At 36.0% G+C, this 25,189-nt stretch overlaps 1 protein-coding gene across 2 annotated transcripts in view; it reads right to left on the bottom strand.

The window, feature by feature from the left end:
• SPATS2 (spermatogenesis associated serine rich 2) overlaps positions 1-25,189 on the bottom strand; it is a 148,454-nt gene that overhangs the window by 34,187 nt on the left and 89,078 nt on the right. For both annotated transcript variants that reach the window (XM_055337188.1, XM_055337187.1), the window contains one exon: positions 3,506-3,585. In XM_055337188.1, coding sequence (XP_055193163.1) covers positions 3,506-3,585 — 80 coding nt within the window. The remainder of the gene's footprint in view (positions 1-3,505; positions 3,586-25,189) is intronic.

The raw sequence follows: 25,189 nt of genomic DNA, 5'->3' as shown, positions 1-25,189 counted from the left end.
CTTGCCTTACATAAATATCATATCATACATATCTATATTCAATTTGCTTTTTTCACATAACATCATTTTTTTAGATTTTTTTGTGTGTTGATAAATGCATATCTTATTTATTTTAACTGCTACACAGCATTTCCATTGTATGAATATAGCCAATTTACTCATTCTCCTGTTGATGGCCACTTATATTGTTTCCAATGTTTGGCTATTATGAAAAATGCTGGAATGAATATTTCTATGCTTATTTGCTGCTGAATTTTCAGTGCCTAAAACAATGTTCACCACACTATAAGCAATTAAAAAAGAAAATAAAAATCACATCTTCCTTGAACAGTAAGAGAATGTCTCTATTGTGTATAGCGACTAGAATTCGCAAATATTAGGGCATTTATAAATGCATTATATAACATCAAACTGCTCTTTATAATAGATATGCCAAGGAGCGCCTGGAGGACTCTTGATTTCAGATGGGGTCATGGCCTCAGGTCATGGGATCTAGCCCCCCAGCAGGCTCCATGCCTAGCAGGGAGTCTGCTGGAGAGTCTCTCTCTTCCTCTCCCTATGCCCTTCCCTCTGCTCATGCACGCTCTCTCCCTCTAAAATAAAATTTAAAAATCTTTAAAAAAAAAATATACCAATTTTGCCAGATTTATTTCTAAGGGTTTTTTTTTAAGCATATAATGTTAATTTTAATTTTAGGTGTATAATATAGCGACTCAAGAACTCTACACATTTTTTAGTGCTCATCAAGATAGGTGTACTTTTTTTTTTTCTTAAAGATTTTTATTTATTTATTTATTCATGAGAGACACAAAGAAAAGGCAGAGACACAGGCAGAGGGATGCAGCTTCCCACAGGGAGCCTGATGAGAGACTCAGTCTAAAAGATCTGGGATCACAACTTGAGCCAAAGGAAGATGCTCAATGCTCAACCACTGAGCAACCCAGGCATCCGTAGATAGGTATACTTTTTTTTTTTAAAGATTTTATTTATTCATGATAGAGAGAGAGAGAGAGAGAGAGAGAGAGGCAGAGACACAGGCAGAGGGAGAAGCAGGCTTCATGCAGGGAGCCTGACATGGGACTCGATCCCAGGACTCCAGGATCATGCCTTGGACCAAAGGCAGGCGCCAAACCGCTGAGCCACCCAGGGATCCCCTAGGTATACTCTTAATACCTTTTAACTATTTCACCCATTCTCCTCTCACCCACATCCGTTCTGGGAGATTTGAGAAAAATTGCATATATTATTTTCACTTTTGTATATCAATTTAATATCCAGCAACCTTGATGAATTCTTACAATTTCTTGCTTTCCCAGTTTTTCTATGTAGATAGAAAATAATTGTAATGTCTATAAATAAGTTTTTTTCTTCCTTTCCAATCATACAATTTTTTAAAAAAGATTTATTAATTTGAGAGAGAAAGAGAACACACAGAGGGAAAAGGAGAAGGAGACTGCCCACTGAGCAGGGCACCCAATGTTGAGCTTAATCCCAGGACCATAACCTGAGCCGAAGGCAGACACATAACTGATTGAGGTGCCTCAATCCTTACAATTTTCATTTCTTGTCTCACTGCACAATGTGAAGAAGACCTGGCTTTTTTTTTGGTAGGGAGTAATAGTTAGAAACCAAGATCTAAAAGCTGTGTGTATTTGTTTCTGGGCAGTCATTATTTCTAGGGGTTTTTTTTCCAGTGGATAGAGCTAGGAGATTTTGTTTTTTACAACATGAGTTCATAATAACATCTCTAATTCAAATTTAATATTAAAATACTTTTTAAGATTTTATTTATTTATTCATGAGAGAGACAGAGAGAGGCAGAGACACAGGCAGAGGGAAAAGCAGGCTACCTGCAAGGAGCCTGAAGTGGGACTTGATCCTGGATCCCAGGATCACGCCTTGAGCCGAAGGTAGATGCTCAACTGCTGAGCCACCCAGGCGTCCCAAGACTTTTTCTTATATAATTTTAAACACGTATCTCTTTTCTGTACACTGAAAGTTTGTACTAATTTGCTTTATTCTGTAATATTAAAAAATATTAATATACTACAATATTACCAATGATAAAACATTTAATACAATTAAAGATTTATTTGCAATTCTTTTTGTCTTTTGATGTACAGAGTAATACCATGTTCAGAAGCCAGTGGGAAGATTTGTTCTAGTTCACTCTCTCTCTGAAGGTGAAATACTTTTAGCCCTAACTCAGGACAAGCCTTGGGCTTCAACAGCCCTGTGTGGTAAAACTCAATTTTTATTAAGACTGGCAAAACACATCAGTTACCTAGCTCAGGTGTATCCACTCTGGTTTTTAGTACCCTCTAATACTTTTGGTCCCTAGGGATATCCTTTACTTTTTTGTTATGATATGCATTTTAAATGACATATATTATTTTTCATTCTATATATTTTAGATATTTTATACCAGGAATGTTTTCAGGTTCTTTAGTCAGCCAAACTGCTTGAAAAGGAAGTACTTTTATATATGAAGAGAAGTATCTTGTCAAAGTAATATGCCCAGTCTGTATTAGAACCTAAGTTTTCTTTAGTACACTTGCTTTTATATCATTCTACCCTTTTTTTCGTCTCAGGCTTACCTGAACAATGTCAAGGTTTAAAACCATACAAAGTGGGAAAATATATAATGTATAATCCATAGAGGGCTATTTTATAATATACATTTTTGAGATGAGCCTAAAACTTAGTACCGATCACTACAAAATGGACTTTATTTTTTTTTTAATTTTTATTTATTTATGATAGTCACACACAGAGAGAGAGAGAGAGAGGCAAAGACATAGGCAGAGGGAGAAGCAAAGCAGGCTCCATGCACTGGGAGCCCAACGTGGGATTCGATCCCGGGTCTCCAGGATCGCGCCCTGGGCCAAAGGCAGGCGCCAAACCGCTGCGCCACCCAGGGATCCCTATAAAATGGACTTTAGACAAAACTTACAGATTCAGGGATAAAAGTAAGATTCTGGTAACTTAAAATGTGAAAGTGCTTACATTATTCAACCTATATAGTATATCTGTGACTCCATAATCAACAATATACTTTTCTTAATAAGAGAAAGCACATAAAGCTTTTACATTTTTCTCAATAAAACTCATTAAGAGTTATATAACTAAAAACACCTGGTTTTCTTCCACAGAAATGTTACTTGGAAGATCTTTTCTTGGCTTGTCTGAACTCTCCAAATGAATAGAAAGATCCTACTCAGATTATTCCTTAAAGAATGTTGCCAAATGAGATACACACTAGCCATATATGTATTATTTGTTATAATATTAACTAATACTTATGATATTTGTTATGCAAACAAAATCATATTTCACTTTCTTAATGAGTCTGTGTAGCTGCTGATTGAATTAGCATCTAAATTTTACTGTGAAAAAAAAATAAAAATAAATTTTACTGTGACTAAATAAATAAATAAGTAAATAAATAAATAAATAAAATTTTACTGTGACATTCAAGCTTACTATCCACAGTAAGTAGTCATACCTTCTCTTTCATGTTCTCAAAAGCTCCTCCCTGGGCCAATACAGTATTGGACTGCAAGTCAAAAATGAATCCTGATGTATCTGCAAGAAGAAGGAAAAAAATATGTCCAACACAATCCAAAACTAACATGTGATCCATCTCCCAAATGGAAGGACCATACCAGCAGCTTTCCTCTCATACAGTTAACAACTTAGTTGCTATTTTGTACATTTCACTCTATATATAACTGAGAACTACATTTAAAATGAAAAATTTGATTTTAACAGAAACCATCAAGAACTACAGAAAGACACTAATTACATCAACTATATTAGACTGTCCAGTAATCCTTGATATCTTTGTTAACTATCCTAATTTAAAAGGCTCTTTAAAAATGTTGCAAGGAAATAGCTCCCTGAGGTAAAATTTAACATTAATGAATCTGAAAACGTGAATATGAAAGCTTCTGTACCATTAATAATAACACATAAAACTAATTTCCATTTTCTAGACTGTACCACACACGTTCTTACGGCTATCAAAATCCCTGAATACATTCATGTTTGCATCCCCAACATAATGCTTGACAAAGCAATGTATCTGAGCTTACACTATCAGCACAATATGGGAAAACTCACTGCAAAGCGATTGATTATAGAAGAGTTTGGCTTTCTTATGCTTATAAAGAAAGGTTATCTGCAAATTTACCTGTGACTATGTAATCAATAAACTACTTCAGCTCTAACACTTGATAGCTTTGTTTTAATTTAATGAGATGTGATGGCAGGAAACAGAGTGCTTCTCAAATTCTGATGTGGATATTTATCATCTGGGGAATCTTAGGTTAAAATGCAGGTTCTGATTTAGTAATTTGGCTTATGGCCTGAGATTTGTATTCTCTAGTGGTATATCAACAATGCTGATCCATACACCATACTTGAGAATATACCATACTTGGGGGTTAGAATTTCAACAAAGCAAGTAAAAGAACAAATTTTGAGGAAAGAGGTCGCTATGTTTAAATATTTGTGTGCCCACCTCCCACACCACCACTAAATTCATGTTTTTTAAAAAAGATTTATTTATTCATGAGAGACACAGAGAGAGGCAAAGACATAGAGGGAGAAGCAGGCGCCTTGCAGGGAGCCCGATGTGGGACTCGATCCTGGATCCTGGAATCATGCTTTGAGCAGAAGGCAGCTGCTCAACGGTTGAGCCACCCAGGAGTCCCTAAATTCATATGTTGAAATCCTTAAGTGTTATGGTTATATAATCGTATTAGCAGGTGGAACTTTTAAGAGGTGAATAGGTCATGAGACTGCAGTCCTCATGATGGGATTAGTGCTCTTATAAGAGAGACCCCACAGAGCTCTCCGCCCTCTGCCATCCTAAGAGGACAAATGAGAAGCAGTCTGTAACCCAAAAGAGGGCCCTCACCCAACTATGCTAGCACTCTGATCGTAGACTTCGAGGCTTCCAAACTGTGAGAAATAAATTTCTGTTGTTTATAAACTACTCAGTCTGTTATAGCAGCTAGCATAGAATAAGATAGGGATATAAAAAATACAGTAATATTCTAGTACACTTTCCAAATTCTTTTGCTATTATAATAGATGTGTTTTAATTAAAGCCTCTTTTCAGGGATAAAAAGTACAGCACCAGGAATATAGTCAATGGTATTGTAATATTGCTTGGTGACAGATGGCAGCCATACATGTGGTGAGCATAACATAATGTATACAGTTGTCAAATCACAATGATATACACCTGAAACTAACATAACATTGTGTGTCAACTATACTTAAATTAAAAAAATAATAAAGAGTCTTACAGCTTAATCCTGGGTTTTCAAATCCTTCCTAGATCCTATAGAAGACTAGTAATTCATAAGGTAGAATGTTAAGAGCATTTTGGTATTAAAAGTGGAAAAGAGGGTATGAATAGAGTCAATGTCATTCCAAGAGAAACGATGCTTGCCAATTGCCAATAAAACCATGAATTAATTTATATTTAACCTCTATAATACTGGCAGTTTTAGACTGTTATCTAAATTAAAAATTAGGTTATACTTAAGAAAAACTCAGTATTTAAGTCTGAGTTTTCCAGATGACTACATAATATGGTTAACTTTCAATTATCTTTATTAACTAAGAAAAGACACAATTTTGAAGATCCTATATAGTCAAAATACTACCCAGCAACCGACTTAATTGCTATAGGCTACAAATGATTTAATTTGGATGTTATAAGTACTCTCCCTCAAAGACAAGCTAATGAGCAATGAGATGATACAAAGGATGCCAATAATCTTATTAAAGAATCAAACTATCAACCTCTTTTTTTTTATCAACCTCTTTTAAAGTGGAAGCAAAACAGCATTTTGGGGTATTTATTTTGGGATATTTAAATAAAGCATTAGTATTACTAGCTTTTAACACATCATCTAACATTTTTTCCCCTTTAACAACACATTAGATTAGACAAAGTACAAGTAAAACAAAGGTTAGTCCTGTAAACACCTTCAGCTATTGCCCCCCCCCAATTAGCATAAATAATATTAAGGTTTATCTGGCATACACACATACCAGTTAGGATGATTAAAAATACATAAAGCAGTCAGGATCCCAGCAGGAAACAAATGGTGCACTCAAATTGGGCAATCTAAGGAGGGTTTAATAAAGGGACTGTTTTCAAAGGTTGCTAGTAAGGAGTACAGAAATCAAAAGATATAGTGCAGTACCCTCCACTAATAAGCAATGTATCCTGCTACTCTGAGGTTCATAAGAAGTGTAAGCAGAAAACAATTCCTGGATCCTAGAGACACAAGGCTCTTTCATCTCTGTTTAATCTGGTATTGAGAGGGCCACAAGACCATAGCTATGACTTTTGGTCAAAGGACAAGGTAAGCCCACAGGTAACCTCCCTCAGGGAAAGATTGGGAAATGAAACCACTACCTTCGCTGTCCTCCCTGGCTCTGGTCTCCTGCCTATGCTGTGTGCCTAATGGCCAAACCCAACTAGAAGCCTGAGAGCAAGAGAACCACTGAGGCAGTGCATACAGGTCGGCCTCCCGAAATTGGCACAAATGCCAGTTTCATATCTATATTCTAAATCATAAGTTCACACAAAAGGAAAGCAATAATTCAACATTTCAACTTGCCTACTCACCAGCTAATATCGCCTCTTTTAGCTTAAGCCAACAACTCAAGTACATTCAAAACCACGCTTCAATGGACTGGTACTTAAGTGCCTCTCAGCATTACAGACAAAGTCATTTTTAATTCCCATCAACAATATTTAGTAATTTAACAATTTTCTTATTTTTTCATGCAAAGGAAACCTAAGATTTACTTAATTCCACTGGTAGGAAATCAGGCAGGATCTCAACTTTTGATATCAAGCCTATGATAGAAGAGCATGTATACTCTGCAGGAAATAAGTTTTTATTTTTATTTTTTTTTAAGATTTTATTTAAGTATTCATGAGAGACAGGCAGAGACCCAGGCAGAGAGAGAAGCAGGCTCCATGCAGGGAGCCTGATGTGGGACTCAATCCGGGGACTCCAGGATCACAACCGGCCGAAGGCAGGCACTAAACCACTGAGCCACCTAGGTGTCCCAGGAATGAGTTTTTAACAATTCAGTTAAATGCTACTCTCACCCAAGACTAATGAAGGATACAAGGAGGGTTTTTTTTTATGTTTTTTTAAGATTATTTATTCACGAGAGACACAAAAAGAGAGGCAGAGACACAGGCAGAGGGAGGAGAAGCAGGCTCCATGCAGGGAGCCCAATGTGGGACTTGATCCCAGGAATCCGGGCTCATGCCCTGAGCCAAAGGCAGATGCTCAACTGCTGAGCCACAAAGGCATCCTGATACAAGGAATTCTTGAGATTGAACTTTCTTGTCATTTATTTCACTCTATCAGGAACCACCTCAGAAGTTTCTTCGAATGCTTTCAAATAGCACACATTTAGGAACATTTTGGGTAAAGTATGTTATTTACAAAATCACTGACATATTTGCAAATACTGCAGGCTTTGTTATTGTTTTTGCTGGCTTCAAAAATCAGGCAAAAGTTGTTTTAGGCACTGAGGATGACATAAATATCTGAGTTTGATAATACCATGTGTCAAACCAAACTTGAACAAGTTTTTTTTTTTAACTGAGGTATAATAGAATATATATAAATCACTGTATTATTTTCAGGTGTACAACATAATGGTTTGCTATTTTTACATACTGTGAAATAATCACTACAATAAGTATAGTTAACATCTGTCAACATACATAGCTACAAAATTTTTTTCTTGCAACAGGAACTAAGATCCACTCTTAGCAACCTGCAAATATGCAACACAGATTATTAACTAGAACTACCATTCTGTATATTACATCCCTATGACTTACTTTTTTTTTTTTTTTTTAATAACTAGAAGTCTACTTTTTGACCCCTTTATCCATTTCACTCCCTTTCCTCTCTGGTAACCACCAATCTGTTCTCTGTATCTTCTATGCTTGGTTTTGTTTTGTTTTTTAAGATTTCACATGTAAGTGAGATCATAGGGTATTTGTCTTTCTCTGACGTTCACTTGGCATAATGCCCTCAAGGTCCACCATATTGTCACAAATGGTAAGATTTCCTTCTTTTTATAACTAAATGATATTCCACTGTTTCAGAATTTCCTTTGTTTTTAATGGTGAATAATATTCCATTGTGTATGTGTTTGTATACACATTTTCTTTATCCATCCATCTATGGACACTTAACGGTTGTTTTGATATCTTGCTATCGTAAATGATACTGCAATAAACATGGCAATGCATATATCTTTTCAAGTTAGTGTTTTTATTTTTGTGGGATAAATACCCAAAAGTAGAATTGCTGGATCATGCAGATCTAATTTTAATTTCTTTTTTTTAAAAAAATTTTTGTATTTATTTATGATAGTCACACAGAATGAGAGAGAGAGGCAGAGACATAGGCAGAGGGAGAAGCAGGCTCCATGCACCGGGAGCCCGATGTGGGATTCGATCCTGCGTGTCCAGGATCGCGCCCTGGGCCAAAGGCAGGCGCTAAACCGCTGCACCACCCAGGGTTCCCTAATTTTAATTTCTTAAGGAACTTCCATACTGTCTTCCACAGTGGCTATACCAATTTACATTCCCACTAATAGTATGTGAGGATTTCCTCTCTCTACATCCTAGCCAACACTTATTCTTTTTTCTTTCTTGTAGGATTTTATTTATTTGAGAGAGACAGCATGAGCATGAGGAAGGGCAGATGGAGAGAGAGAAGCAGACTCCCCACTGAGCAGGGAGCCCAACAACGGGCTCAATCTCAGGAGCCTGTGATCATGACCTGAGCCGAGGGCAAATGCTTAACTGAGCAATCCAGTTGTCAATAACAACCCAACACTTGTTATTTCTTGTCTTTTTGATAATAGCCATTCTAACAGGTGTGAGGTGTTATCTCATTGTAGTTTCAACTGCATTTCCTTGCACCTTTTCATGTACCTGATGGCCATCTATCTGTAAGTCTTCTTTGGAATTGACGGGCACCTGGGTGGCTCAGTGGTTGAGCGTCTGCCTTTGACTCAGGTCCTGATCCCAGGGTCCTGAGTTCAAGTCCCACATTGGGTCCCCACAGGGAGCCTGCTTCTCCCTCTGCCTATGTCTCTGCCTCTCTTTGTGTCTCTTGTGAATAAATAAATAAAATCCTAAAAAAAAAAAAGCCTTCTTTGGAATTGCATATGTATCTTTTTAATACATGTATCTTAAACTTTGAAAGTCTAAATGTAAAAAAAAAAAGTCTAAATGTGTTAATTTATAATTTTACCTGAAGACCATACTGTACTGAATGTTTTATAATTTATTTGGTTAAAAGTTCTGATTATATTCATATCTAACAGAATCATCATCAACAAAAGAAAGAGAGGGAGAAAGCGAGAAAGAGAACAAGGGTTGAGAAGCATGTAAAGAAATTGGAATTCTCATACACTGACCATTTGGGAATGTCAAATGGTATAGCTGCTGTGAGAAGCTACATGGTGGTTCCTTAAATAAGTAAACAGAATTATCATAAGACTAAGCAATTCCACTTCTGAGTATATGCACAAAAGAACTGAGAGCAGTAACCTAAACCAATATTTATATATCTATGTTCACAGCAGCATTATTCACAATAGCCAGGATACAGAAACAACTCTTAAGTGTCCATCAAGGGGCTAATAGATAAAGAAAATGTATGTTAATGTACACACACACACACACACACAATGGAATATTATTCAGCATTAAAAAGGAAGGAAATTCTGACAAATAAATGCTACAGTATGGATGAACTTTGACAACATTAGGCTAAGTAAAATAAGCCAGTCACAAAATGACAAATACTATATGATTCTATTCATGTGAGGTACCTAGAATTGTCAAATTAATAGAGAAAGTAGGGTGGTCTTTGCTATAGGGGTTGGGGGAAGGAGGAAACAGTGAGTTGTTGTTTAGAATTTCAATTTGGCAAGGTGAAAAAGTTGTGGAGACAAATAGTGTGATAGTTACACAGAATGTGACTATACTTAATGCCAGTGAACTGTACAGTTAGAAATGTCTAAAATGGTAAATTTTATAGAAGTTTTAACTACAAATAAATTTTAAAAAATTTCTGATTATAAAAGATGCTAAGAAAATAGCATTTTTCTAATGTAAATTTATTTTTATTTTTACTTTTTTTAAGATTTTGTTTATCGTGAGAGACACACACACACAGAGAGAGGCAGAGACACAGGCAGAGGAAGAAGCAGGCTCCAGGCAGGGAGCCCGACATGGGACTTGATCCCGGGACTCCAGGATCACGCACTGGGCCAAAGGCAGGCACTAAATCACTGAGCCACACAGGGATCTCTAATGTAAATTTTAAAATGTAAGGATCCCTTGCTGAGATTCCAAATTAATTCCTGCAATAAATATTTGGTAAACACCTACCATGAGCCAAGTTAGGTATTAAGAATACACTAGTGAATAAGACATCTATGTTTTCTGGTCTCTTAAGGAGTTTTATAGTCTAGTGCAAGAGACCAGTAAAAAATAAATAACCATCTCAATAGGATAGCAACTGTTCATTAGTTTATTAAATTGCACAGTACTAAATACATATAATAGCCCCCACAATAGCACTACTATAAGGCGGAGATTATTAAAAGTTCTACTACTCAGGGTCCTAAAAAGGTTTACCAGAACTAATATATATATATATATTTTTTTTACCAGAATATTATGAACACACAGTAAGTGTGTGTTGAAAGCACTGAAGTGAATTCAATCTGATTATGAGCAGGCTATCTACTTTGTTGGAAAAGCCTGTCCCCCAAATTCCAGGTTGCTTATAGCAGAAAGGAGTACAGCAGGGACTCACAACGAGGCATGGATTCTTATAGGAGCTACTTAATTTGTGTCTTTGAATTCAACAACTAAAAATTTATGATTTTTAGTTTATATGTTTTTCCATTAACATAGATGGCAAATTACTGTGCTATCCCTTCTGACGAGTGAAGAGAAATATGGAATTATAATCCCCCCAGAATACTTTAACTCAATTTTACACTGATGAGAAAATCAGTCACAGTACCATTTCTTACCCAAAGTCACATAAGAAACCTACAGCAGAATCAAGGACAGAGACAAAAGCTTAATGCTATACATCCTTAATGCTGAGCTCACCAAACTTAACTAGTTCTCAAGTTGCCATTATTTTAACAGTATCTTGGTATATTACCTTTCTTCTAAAGCTCTCAGATTCTTGTTATTACTCACTGCTATTCTTTACACAAACATAAAACAAGCTGGATAACAAAATTATTCATATTTCACCACAGTCAAAGAGAGGCCATAGAGTAAGATCCTCCAATTAAATGCAAATAAACCCACAGGTAAGAAAACCTAGATGTAACCTAACAATGACTACGATCACTTGTCATATTTTCTCAAACTGTATCAACTTCCTCTTAAAAATTAAAAGGTAGACTCAAGAGAAGAGGTTATTTAAGTGTCAGTTCTTTCTTTTTTTAATTTTTTTTAAAATTTTTATTTATTTATGATAGTCACAGAGAGAGAGAGAGAGAGAGAGGCAGAGACACAGGCAGAGGGAGAAGCAGGCTCCATGCACCGGGAGCCCGATGTGGGATTCAATCCCAGGTCTCCAGGATCGCTCCCTGGGCTAAAGGCAGGCGCCAAACCACTGAGCCACCCAGGGATCCCAAGTGTCAATTCTTATGGAAATGTATCTCAAGAGCAATTAAATAACCTGAACACAGCCAATACTCAACCACCTAAAAGACAATAACCAGGCTCTTGAAATTGTTTTTTCTCATGACAGTTTTGAGAATAATCCACATATAAATCACAAATAAAATGACAAGTAGATTTCACTTTCTACATGTGCACTAATGACAAATATGGGACACAGGTTATATTATATAAATGTGAATGCAAGGCGAATAAAGTTACCGACATAGACATGACTAGCTAAAGCTTAGAGTATATTCACAACTTTGAAACTTTGAAGAGGCCACCAACTTCAGTTCCCTAGGTCACAATTTTCTCTTTTGTCAATTTACCACCTAAGTTTAGAAGAATTATGACTGTTTTTGTAAAAAAAAAGACATATAAAAGATAAAGAAAATATGTGAATAATGAAGAGTCAGGGATCCCTGGGTGGCTCAGCAGTTTGGCGCCTGCCTTCGGCCCGGGGCGTGATCCTGGAGTCTCAGGATTGAGCCCCACATCGGGCTTCCTGCATGGAGCCTGCTTCTCCTCTGTCTGTGTCTCTGCCTCTCTCTCTCTCTCTCTCTCTGTGTGTCTCTCATGAATAAATAAATAAAATCTTAAAAAAAAAAAAAAAGGAAGAATCAGACTTGGAAAGGGAACAAACCTTAGATGGGAAATTTAGAAAAACTATGTCAAAATGCCATTTTGTAAGATGTCTAGTACTGTTATAGCCTTCTGAAATGCTAACACTTTTTTATATTTAGTTCTTTAAAAGTTATTTAAGAAATTTCCATCTTGGTTGCCGATGGCCAAACAGAAAAATCTTCTCAGTAGACTGCAAGGATACAGACTTACAGTCTTATCAACTGGCCTTCCTAGGCATCTCAGATACTACTATGTTTTACATGTTCAGAAAAATCCACACTTCAATTACCAATTTGCTAAGTGGGTCTTCAATGAAAGAAAACGGACTTTTGTTTTCCTTCATTTTTCATATAGTCTTAACAGCTGATTAAATTTTTTCTTTGTTCCTTTGAATGCTTCAACTACATTCTGAAGGATGTTGTGCCTCTTCTAAGACAAAGCAATTACACTGGGAAATTTCCAAACTTTTACAATGAGTTTTAATTTTTCCAAGTAGAGCTTGCTGGAAAGTCAGGGTTATTATTAAAGACACAAACAAGCAATTGAATCCTACCTTACTCTTACCAATATATTTTCCTAGGTTTCCATCAAGTGTAACAGAATAAGCTTCTTTTTCTTAAGGTCCAAGAATTCTTGGGGGTCCTGTTGTTTAAAAGGTTTACTGGCTCAAATAATAAATTCCTCCAAGAATGGTGACTGGATAGGAAATTTTATCCACCTTTCAAAAATCTTCTTAGTAATGTACTCTTGAGAATAGCCAGGAGGCAATGATACTGATTTTAATGCCCAATCTCTTCTGTCTCAATGCCATCTTCCATTAGTTTGGAGTTAGTTCTCCCACATATGAAATGAAACACATAGCTTTAAAAAAATTCTTTCCTACTCCTTATTGTCCTTGAGATTCTCAAGAATTCTACTAGCTTTTCCAGAAAAAAAAATCAATTTTGCAAATTAAACAAATTAAAGCATTTGAGAACTATGATTTTTTTTAAAGGAAGAACACAAATCTTCAATTACTAAGATCACCACACATCCTTTGCTGATTCTAGATCATCTCTGAGCTAATGCCTTATTCACAAAATATTTTATGTAGTTCCAGAGATTACACGAATTCAAATAGTTACTTTAAAAATTATGAAGCCACATGATGATTATTTTGGTATCTATTTACATGGTCTCAGCGTCCTAGGATCAAGCCCCACATCAGGTTCCATACTCAGCATGGAGTCTCCTTGAGATTCTCTCTCTCCATCTTTCTCTGCCCCTCCCATTCGTGCTCTCTCTCTAAAATAAATAAAATCTTTAAAGAAAAATAATAAATTGTGATGTGGTTAAAACATGGACAGCCAGTAAAAACAGGAGAAAAAAAGAGAAGGAATCTGGATAAACAGAAAACCAGAAAATCAGTCTGCAAATGAATCAAGTCATATAAAATGCCTGTGTGAGCTGCTCACTTAAGTCTAAAGAAAAATATAATTTTAGCTACCAAGGGTCTATCTTCTGTCTCTCTTAAGTCAAACGCTCATTTTTAGATTTAAATGAAATTTCTCTGTTTAATGAGATTGTTAACTCCTGGATGTTATACAGTATATGCCATAGTTCTGGGCTTGGCTTAACATGGATTAGGTGAACTGAATGCACCATTAAAAAAAAAATTAGTTCCTACTCCTGTCTTTTATAGTCTCAAGAATTCTAACCAGCTATCTTAGGAAAGAAACTTAATTCCAATGAGTCAATGTAATTAAAGCATTTAAGAACTATGATATTTAAAAAGTCAAATAAATCTTCAATTACTAAGCTCAGTACAGACCAGCTGCTAGAATTCCTGAGAATCTAAAGGAGAGCAAGGAAAAGGAAATAATTTTTTTTTTAAACACTGTGATTCATTTCATATGTATGAGAACTAATTTGTTTAGATCTGAGAGATATTCTTTTGTCATTGTAAAAGATTTTTGCTTTGGATGTTCCTTCTAGCACTGTAAAAATCTTTCCTTTCCAGCCCATCCCAATCCCTGTGCTTCAAAGTATAGAAATGAACAAGCAATCCTAATTGCATGATCTGTATCTAACAAAACCAACCCATCTCATAAAACCAAAGCATTGCAAAATCTGTTACTCTTTACTCATTAGCCTTCATGCAAGTAAGAATTAAATCTGTCTGCTTCTTCTTTCTTAAACTAGAAAAATTATGGATCAGTTATCTACTTTGATTATAAATATTTCTATTTCCAAATAATCATTCAATTACCATGAGGTGGATACTAGCTTTTAAGTGTTATACATGAAGACACAAATTACCTAAATAATAAACTTGTTTAAGTTCGTCTATCCTTTTTTTTTTAATTTTTATTTATTCATGAGAGACACAAAGAGAGAGAGAGAGAGAGAGAGAGGCAGAGACACAGGCAGAGACACAAGCAGAGGGAGAAGCAGGCTCCATGTAGGGAGCCCGACATAGGACTTGATCCCAGGTCTCTAGGATCACGCCCTGAGCTGAAGGCAGCGCTAAACCGCTGAGCCACCCGGGCTGCCCAAGTTCGTTCTATCCTAATAAAATATCTTTAAAAAAATTTTTTTTTTATTGTGGGGGTGGCTGGGTGGCTCAGTAGTTAAGCATCCAACTCTTGTTTCTGGCCCAGGTAATGATCTCAGAGTTGTAGGATCTAGCGCTGCTTCAGGCTCCATGCTTACCATGGAGTCTGCTTGAGATTCTCTCTCCTCTCCATCTGCCCCCTCTCCACTCATACTCATGCTAAAATAAATCTTTAAAAAATAAAAATGATTTTATTGTGAAATATAGCATATTTATAGTGTACACACAGATTAATGTATCACAGCTTGATAATTTATCACAAAACAAACACTCAAATACTACTACTCAGGTTAAGAAATAGAACTGAGGAATATGAGAAAGATCTAGTACCCCAGATGCCTTCCTCATATCCCCCTTCTCTTAGTATCTCTCCCCACTCACCAAAGGCACCATTCTCCAAACTTTTCTTCATAGTTGACACCACTGAAGAAGGTATACCTACATATTATGGTTTAGCTTTACTTTTATCTATGAGAGTAATGATTCTTCTGCATGTATTTTATTCTGGTGCATGGGTTGTTTCAACACTGTGTTCGTAAGATTTATGCATATTTTTGCAAGTAGATGTAGTTTGTTTATTTTCCTTGAATAATATTTCACTGTATTTCATTATTTATCTATTCTGCTAGAAAACTGATGGACAAATGATGAACAGTTGGGCTGTCTGCTAGATAAATGATGGACAATGGGTTGCTTCTAGTTTTTGGTCAATACCAATAATGTTGTTTTGAATATTCTTGTACAAATCTCCTGATGTACCTAGGAATGCATTTCTGTTGAATACTCAAGAACAAAACTAAATCATAGGGTATGCTTATCTTCAATTCTAGTACATATGTCAAACAGCTTCTCAAAGTAGCTGCACCAATTTAAACTCCCAATAGCAGCTTTTGAAAGTTTTTATTATTTCATATATTCACACTCATTAATATATTATTAATCTTTTTAATTTTAGCCATTCCAGTGCAAGAGCAGTAGTATCTCATTGTTCTAATTTGCATTTCATTTGTTTATAAATTTTGTTATTCTTTTTGACAATGACTACTCTAACCTAGCTTTTGGAGGGAGAATTGTCTTTTTCTTATTGATCTGCAATAGTTCTCTATCACTTAAACATGATACAAATTTCTTCTCCCATTCTGTGACTTCCTTGTAACTCTCTTAACTGTTCCTTCTGATGAGAAGTTCTTAAATTTTTTAAAAAGATTTATTTATTTATTTATTTATTTATTTATTTATTATTTATTTTTATTTATTTATTTATTTATTTATAAGAGACACACAGAAAGAGGCAGAGACACAGGCAGAGGGAGAAGCAGGCTCCCTGCAGGGAGCCTGATGCAGGACTCAATCCTAGGACCCCAGGATCATGACCTGAACTGAAAACAGATGTTCAACCACTGAGCCTCCCAGGCATCCCAGAAGTTCCTAATTTTAATGTAATAATGCATTGACATTCACTCTTCTCCTTTAGGATTAGCGCTTTTTTTGTCTACTTAAAAACTCTTTCTCATGGTGCCTGGGTGGCTTAGTTGGTTGAGTGTCTGCCTTTGGCTCAGGTCATGATCTTGGGGTCCTGGGATTGAATCCCACATTGGGCTTCCTGGTCAGCGGGGAGTCTGCTTCTCTCTCTCTCTGCTGATGCCCCCCAACTCATGCTCTCTCTCAAATAAATAGATAAAACCTTAAAAAAAAACCCTCTTTCTCTGAGATAATGTTAGAAACTTGTTACAAAATAATCCCCTGGGGGTGGATCAAAGTATTGACAAAAAAAGATTGGCAATGTGTTGTTAATTATTGGACCTGAGTTATGAGTATTTGGGAGTCCATTGTATTTTTCTATTTTTTTATAAGCTTACAAATTTCAGTAACAAATTTAAAAAAATTAATGTTATTAAAAACTCCTGGATCTTTTAAGTGTTTATAGCAAGGTTGCAGGATACAAGGCTAATATACAAAAGTCAGTCATTTTCCCATATAAAAACAATGAAGAAGTGTTTTGAATTTGAAATGAAAAACAATACTATTTATATTAGCATCCTACAAAATGAAATACTTATATATAAATCTAACAAAGTATACATAAGACCTTTAAAACTATAAAACCGTGAGGGAAAAAATTAAAGCATTGAATAAATGGAGAGACAGTCTATGTTTGCAGATAGGAAGGCTCAATATTGTCAGGATGTCAGTTCCTCCCAACTTGGTCTACAGAATAAATGCAATCCCAATCAAAATTCCAGCAACTTATTTTTGGTTATCAACAAAGTGGTTCTAAAATGTATATGGAGAGGGAAAAGACACAGAATAACCAACACAACGCTGAAGGAGAACAATGCTCAAGAACTGACACTACATGAATTCAAGACATAATTATCAAACTACAATATTCAAGGCAGTGTAGTCCTGGTGAAAAAAATAGACCAAAAAATCAGTAGAACAGAATGGAAAGCCCAGAAATAGACTGACAGATATAAGGCAACTGATCTTTGACAAAGGAACAAAGGCAATACAACTGATGTAAGAAAGTCTTTACAACAGTGGTGCTAGAACAACCAGACATTCACATGCAAAAAAAATAATCTAGATATAGACTTTACATCCTTCACAAAAATTAACACCAAATGGATCACAGATGTAAATGTAAACTACTTAGCTATAAAACTCCTAGAAGATAATATAGGAGAAAATCTAGATAACTTTGGATTTTTGCAATGACTTTTTAGATGCATCACCAAAGGCATAATCCATGGAAGGAATATTGATAAGCTGGATTTCATTAAAATTAAAACTACCTGCTCTGCAAAAGACACTGTCAAGAGAATGAAAAGACAAGGCACAGACCAGGAGAAAATATTTGCAAAAGACACCTGATAAAGGACTGCTACTCAAAATATACAAAGAACTCTTAATTTTCAACAATAAGAAACAACACAATTTAAAAATGGGCCTACGACCTTCACAGACACCTCCCCAAAGAAGAATATAGAGACGGCAAACAAGCATATGAAAAGATGCTTCACATGGCATCAAGGAAATGTAACTTAAAACAACGAGATACCACTACACATCTCTTAGAATAGCCCACATCCAGAACAGTGACACCACCAAATGCTGGCAAGGATGGGGAGCAACAGAACTCTCCTTCATTGCTGGTAAAAAAGGAAAACAGTACATATAGGCTCTTTGGAAGACTTCAGCAGTTTCTTTTTTGTTGTTGTTGTTGTTGTTTTTAAGATTTTATTTATTTATTCATGAGAGACATAGAGAGAGAGGTAGAAACATAGGCAGAAGGAGAAGCAGGCTCCCTGTAGGGACCCCAATGTAGGACTTGATCCCGAGACTCTGGGATTGTGCCCTGAGCCGAAGGCAGACGCTCAACTGCTGAGCCATCCAGGCGTCCCCAGTTCAGCAGTTTCTTACAAAACTTACCATGCAATCTAGCAATCATTCTTTTTGGTATTTACTCAAAGGAGCTGAAACCTTATACCCATACAAAAACCTGCATATGGATGTTTATATCAACTCTACTTATAATTGCCAAAAATTAGAAGCAACCAAGACGTCCTTCAGTAGGTAAATGGATAAACTATTGTACATCCATACAATGGAATGTTATTTAATGCTAAAAAGAAATTTGTTTACAAGCCATGAAAAGACATGGAGGAAATTTAATTGCTTATTACTAATTGAAATAAGTGAATGTGAAAAGGCTACATACTGTATGATTCCAGCTATATAACTTTCTGGAAAAGGAAAATTATAGCAATAATAAAAGGGTCAGTAGTTGCCAGGGGTTAAGTGGAATGAAAGATTAATAAGCAGAGTAAAGAGGATTTTTAGGGGAGTGAAACTACTTTGTATGATACTATTAATAGCAAATACATGTCATTATACATTTGTCCAAATCCAAAAAATGTACACCACCAAGAAAGAATCTTTTTTTTATTTTTAAATAATTTATTCATTTATGATAGGCACATAGTGAGAGAGAGAGAGAGGCAGAGACACAGGCAGAGGGTGAAGCAGGCTCCATGCACCGGGAGCCCGACGTGGGATTCGATCCCGGGTCTCCAGGATCGCGCCCTAGGCCAAAGGCAGGCGCCAAACCTCTGCGCTACCCGGGGATCCCACCAAGAACGAATCTTAATGTAAACTACAGACTTTGGGTGATAATAATGTGTCAATGTAGGTTTACCCACTGTAACAAATGTGTCACTCTGGTGAATGATATGGATCACAAGGGAGGTTATGTATCTGTGGGGGTAGGAGGTATACAGGAAATCTGTACCTCTCCTCAACTTTGCTATAAACCTAAAACTGCTTTAAAAAACAAATTCCATTAAGACATTATAAAAACCCTATTAAGGAAAAAAGTTTAAAAAGGAAAGAATCCTTCTTTCTTTGAGGTCTTAAAGATATTCTTTTTTTTTTTTTTTTTTTTTTTTTTTAATTTATGATAGTCACAGAGAGAGAGGGAGAGGCAGAGACACAGGCAGAGGGAGAAGCAGGCTCCATGCACTGGGAGCCCGACGTGGGACTCGATCCCGGGTCTCCAGGATCGCGCCCTGGGCCAAAGGCAGGCGCCAAACCGCTGCACCACCCAGGGATCCCCAAGATATTCTTCTAAATTATCCTTTATAAAGAAGCTTTATTGTTTTACCGTTCACATTTAGGTCTATAATCTAAACCGTAAATTGCTTCAGAGGTATGAAGTAAAGGAACAGTTACATTTTTTCCATATGGATTTCCAAATATCTCAGAATTAAGTGAAAAAAAAAGATCACCTTTTCCTCAAAGCTCTGCAGTACCACCTTTTAGGAAAAAAAATCTCCACAGATGAATAGCTCTGTTTCTGGGCTGTTTCATCCATCTACATTTCCATCTGACACATCTTTCATTGAATTTCTTTCTATGTTAAATTTTTGACACAATTGTAAATATCCCATTTTTAAATTTCATTTTCTAATGACTTATTGCTGGTATAAGTAGGTGTGAACTGATTTTTGTAGAATAATTTTATATCTAGCAACATTGTTAAAGTCACTAATTCGAAAAGGTTACATTCTGTGGCATTTCTATATAGGGTATCCACAAAAATCATATAGTAAACATCAGCGTAATGGTGAATGCTAAGCCCTTTTCCTTTGAGATGAGAAGACAAAAATGCTTGCTTTGTTACTTTTTTCCCTCCTAACCTTATTGAGAAAAAATTGAAAAATATATATATTTAAACTGTACAATGTGATAAGCTGATATACATAGCTACTGTTGGAATAATGACCAAGACCAAAACAATTAACACATTCATCACCTCACATAGTTAACTCTTTTGCTTCATTACCTCTAGACAACTGGATATCTAACAACTACAATAAAGCAAGGAAAAGGGGAAAAATCATAAATATTGGAATCCCATTATTCAAAAATGATTTTATTTCCTTCTACATATTTGAAGAGATTGAATTTTCTAGCTTTTTCCTAATTTCCTTAGAACTTAGTTCACTTATCTATAGCCTATCTTCTAATATATACATGCAAAGCTAAAAAAGAAATAAAAAATCCCTCTAAACATGGTTTTAGCTGCACACTACAAGTTTTTATGCATAAATCTCTATTATTCTATTTAAAATATTTCCTAATTTCCGTTTAATTTCTTTTTTTGATCTATTATTCAAATGTATATTTCTTAATACTCAAATATTTGGAGATTTTCTAATTAACTTTTGGATAGCAAGCTTAAATGCATTGTGACCAAATAATAATCTGAATGATTTTAATTCTCTAAAAGTGGTGTAAATTCACTTTTATATCCTTATTAATCCCACGTTTGTTTTTTCAGTTACTGAGATATCTGTGTTAAACTCTCTTACTATAATTACGTATTTCTCCTTTTAATTCTGCCAATTTTTGTTTTAAATCTGTTATTAGGGATCCCTGGGTGGCGCAGCGGTTTAGCGCCTGCCTTTGGCCAAGGGCGCGATCCTGGAGACCCGGGATCGAGTCCCACATCGGGCTCCCGGTGCATGGAGCCTGCTTCTCCCTCTCCCTCTCCCTCTGCCTATGTCTCTGCCTCTCTCTCTCTCTCTCCTCTCTCTCTGTGACTATCATAAATAAATAAATAAATAAATAAATAAATAAATAAATAAATAAATAAATAAATAAATATTTAAAAAAATCTGTTATTAGAGGGGCACCTGGGTGGTTCAGTTGGTAAAGTTTCTGCCTTTGGCTCAGGTCATGATCTCAGGGTCCTGGGATGGAGCCCCACACTGGGCTCCCTGCTGGATGGAAAGTCTGCTCCTCCCTCCCTTTTTTGCTCCTCCCCTCGTTTGTGCTTTTTTTGTCTCTAATAAACAAATAAAAACTTCAAGAAATGTAAATCTGTTATTAGAATTATTTTTTGTTAAATGATTTATCATTACGAAGTGCCCCTCCTTCATCCCTAATCATGCTTTTTTGCCTTAAAGTCTACTCTGGCTGAATATTAATATATCCACATTCAGAACAGTTTTCTTTTGTTTAGTCTCTTTTTTAAAATTCTGGCTAAAAAAAGCACAGCATAAAACTTACCATCTTAACCATTTCTAAGAGCATAAGTTCAGTAGTGTTAAGTATATTCATCTTATTATACAACTAATCTCCAGAACTTTTTCATCTTACAAAACTACATCTCTGTATCTATTAAGCAACAACTCCCCATAACTCATTATACTCCATAACCCCCAAACTCCTAACAATCACCATTCTACTTTCTGTGACTTTAACTATTGAAGATACCTTCTATAAGTGGGATCATGTATTATATGTATTTTTATGACTGGCTTATTTCACTTAGCATAATGTTCTTAAGGTTTATCCATACTGCAACATGCAGTGACCAGTCTTTTAATTTAATAGCTTCCCTGGAGATTATAACATCTATTTGTGACTTGCAAAATTATACTATTAATTGGCAGTTTTACTCTCTTCCTTGATAAAGCAAGGAAGTATATGCCTCTCCTAATTTATAGGCCATGACTACTTTGTAAGTTAATTCTCTGTGTATTTTTTTGTTTTTGTTTTTTAAGATTTATTTGAGAGAGTGAATGAGTTGGGGGAAGGGCAGAGAGAGAAAATCTTCATATAGACTCTCTGCTGAACAGGGAGCCCAACATGGGGTTCAATCTCACAATCCATGAGATCATGACCTCAGCCAAAACAAAGAGTTGGGACGCTCAATCGACTGAGCTGCCCAGGCGCCCCATAATTCTCTATGTGTTTTAAAATCCTAATAAAACTTTCTTATTGTTTTATATAATCAATATTCATTTAGACTTGGCCACGTATTTGTGGTTTGCTTTGCTATTCATGCCTTGTTCCATCTCCAACCTTCCAACTGGGTCATCTTTCTTCTGTATTCAGAATATCTTCAGGATTTTTTCAATAGGGTTCCAATGGTGACATCTTTTTGGTTTTATTTTTGTGTTTTTTTGCTGTTTTTTAAAACTATTTCCGGGCAGCCCGGGTAGCTCAGCGGTTTAGCGCCACCTTCAGTCCAGGGCGTGATCCTGGAGACCCGGGATTGAGTCCCCCATCAGGCTCCCTGCATGGAGCTTGCTTTTCCCTCTGCCTGTGTCTCTGCCCCTCTCTCTCTCTCTCTCTCTCTGTCTCCCATGAATAAATAAATAAAATCTTTTAAAAAAAACTGCTTATTTCCACTTCATTCTAGAAGGATATTTTCACTGTATATGACATGTGTAGAATTGCAGACTGGCAGTTATTTTAATTCAGACCTTTAAAGATATCATCCCACTGTCCTCTGACTTCTATTGTTCCTATTTGAGAAGTTATCTCTAGGTTTGATTGTGATCTTTTTAAAACTGTGTATTTTTTTTCCTCTGGCTGCTTTTAAGATTTTCTGTCTTTGTTTCCTAGAAATTTTACTATGATGTTCCTATGATGTTTACTATGATGTATTCTGCTTGTGATTGATACTTCTTGAATCTGTGGCTTGATGGTTTTCTTGAATTTTGGAAAGTCATCAACAATATCTCCTCAAATACTCTTCCTTATGCTCTTTCTTCTGCAGTTCCCATTACACATATGACATACCTAATCTCTGTAGGCCTCTAAGTCTTTCACCTTCTCTTCTGTATGTCCTCATCTTTTGACTTTCTATGCATGATTTAGTTTTTTCTAACTTATGCTACAGTTCACTGATTCTTCTCAGATAATACCAATCTGTTTTTTAAAACCAGACACTGAGTACATAGTTTCAATTACTGTATTTTTCAGATCTAAAATATGCATTACAAAGTAGTTTGCCAGTTGTCTACTGAATTTCTCCATGCTGTCTTTATTTCCTTGAATCTTTTAAGAATAGTTATTTTAAATCTGGTAACTCCAATATTTAGGTCTCCTGTGTATCTGTTCTATTGTCTAATGTTAGAGACAATATTCCATATTCTTATTGTTACATCCCCTCATGTTTCTAATTATTTTTATTGTGTACTAAACAATCTATTTTTAAAAACTGATAATGAAAGTAATCTGTGAGGATTTCCAGAGAGGATCTATTTGCTTTGCACCTATATTACCTCAAACCAATTTCAGGTACTGAAATAATTTAAAACTAAGTCACAATTCCTACAAGGGTGAGTCATTTCCACTCATCTTTACTACTAGGACTCAGTCTCTTGGGGGGTCCTATGCCAGAGCAAGGTGGGGTGGATGGTCACTAGTTCCTGCTCACACCCTAGAAGGCCCTGAACATCAATCACTGTCCTCTTGGCTCCAGGAATTTGTCACCATTCAGCTTTTCAACTGCTCTATCCTTTTTGCCTATGTTATTCTCCCTTCAAAGTGTTTACCTTCCCTATCTTTGGTCTAATGGATTCTTGCATGCACCAAGCATACCCTTCTGGAATAATTTTGAAAATAATACACTAGAAAAACTTGGGGGGTTTCTTTTTTGTAGTAAGCACATAAATGAGCAGTATAAGAAACAATTTAAACTGGTTCTAAGGACAACCTATTTTTTAAATTGCCTAGGGTAGAAAGATAAGCCACATTTACTTACTTGTTTCCCACCTTTATATTAGATATTTTACCCCTAAAAGGAAAGGAAAAAGAAATATGTGGCCAATTATTTCTAGATATCTTTTGTAGAACAGTCAGCTAGAGCCTAAAATAAAATGTCCTCTTTATTGAACTTCTAAAAAGAGATGGCATTTAAAAAGTATATTAAGAGTATGTGACTTTCAACAAAGAGAATATGGTTGAGAGCAACGAACTAAAAGGCCCAAACACTTGCTTTGGTTCTGTATTAGTTTCCTGTGGCTGCTAAAACAAATTACCACAAATATGGTAGCTCAAACTATGGAAATTTATTGTCATAGTTCTAAAGCCTAGGGATCCCTGGGTGGCACAGCAGTTTGGCGCCTGCCTTTGGCCCAGGGCGCGATCCTGGAGACCCGGGATCGAGTCCCACGTCGGGCTCCCGGTGCATGGAGCCTGCTTCTCCCTCTGCCTGTGTCTCTGCCTCTCTCTCTCTCTCTCTCTCTCTCTCTCTGTGACTATCATAAATAAATACAAATTAAAAAAAAAAAAAGCCTAAATGTCCAAAACCAGTTTCACTGGGCTGAAATGAAGCTAATGGCAAGGTATAGTCATTCTGAAAGCTCTAGAGAATTTGTTCCTTGCCTTTTCCAATTGCTGGTAGGTGTAGGCATTTCTTGGCTTGCCATATCACCCCAATCTCTTGCCCTCATGGTTATGATGCCCTCTCTTCTATCTGAAATCTCCTTCTGCCTCCCCCTTATAAGGATATTTGTGGCTGCACTTAGGGCTCACCTGGATGATCCAGGATAAACTCCCCATCTCAAGATGTTGACAGATAGTAGCTATACCTGTGGTGAACATACAGCATCATGCATAGTTTTCAAATCACTATGCTGTACAACCTGAAACTAATGTAACAATGTGTATCAACTATACTTCAATTAAACTTAATTTTTAAAAAGAAAAAAATCTGAAATGTTTTTAAAATTATAAATTAACACAATTTGTTTCTAGACAGTCTACAATGTATCAAAGTACTAAGCTAGGTGTTAGAAAGACATACAAGAACAAAACCCAGTTCTTATCCCAACAGGCTCAGAGTCTAATAGGCAAAGACAGGCATACAGTGAATGTTTATAAGTATCACAGATGAAGTGGGA

The sequence above is a fragment of the Nyctereutes procyonoides genome, unplaced genomic scaffold (assembly GCF_905146905.1).
Source record: "Nyctereutes procyonoides isolate TBG_1078 unplaced genomic scaffold, NYPRO_anot_genome, whole genome shotgun sequence".
Classification (NCBI taxonomy): Eukaryota; Metazoa; Chordata; class Mammalia; order Carnivora; family Canidae; genus Nyctereutes; species Nyctereutes procyonoides.
This window is presented reverse-complemented; position numbering and strand designations above follow the sequence as displayed.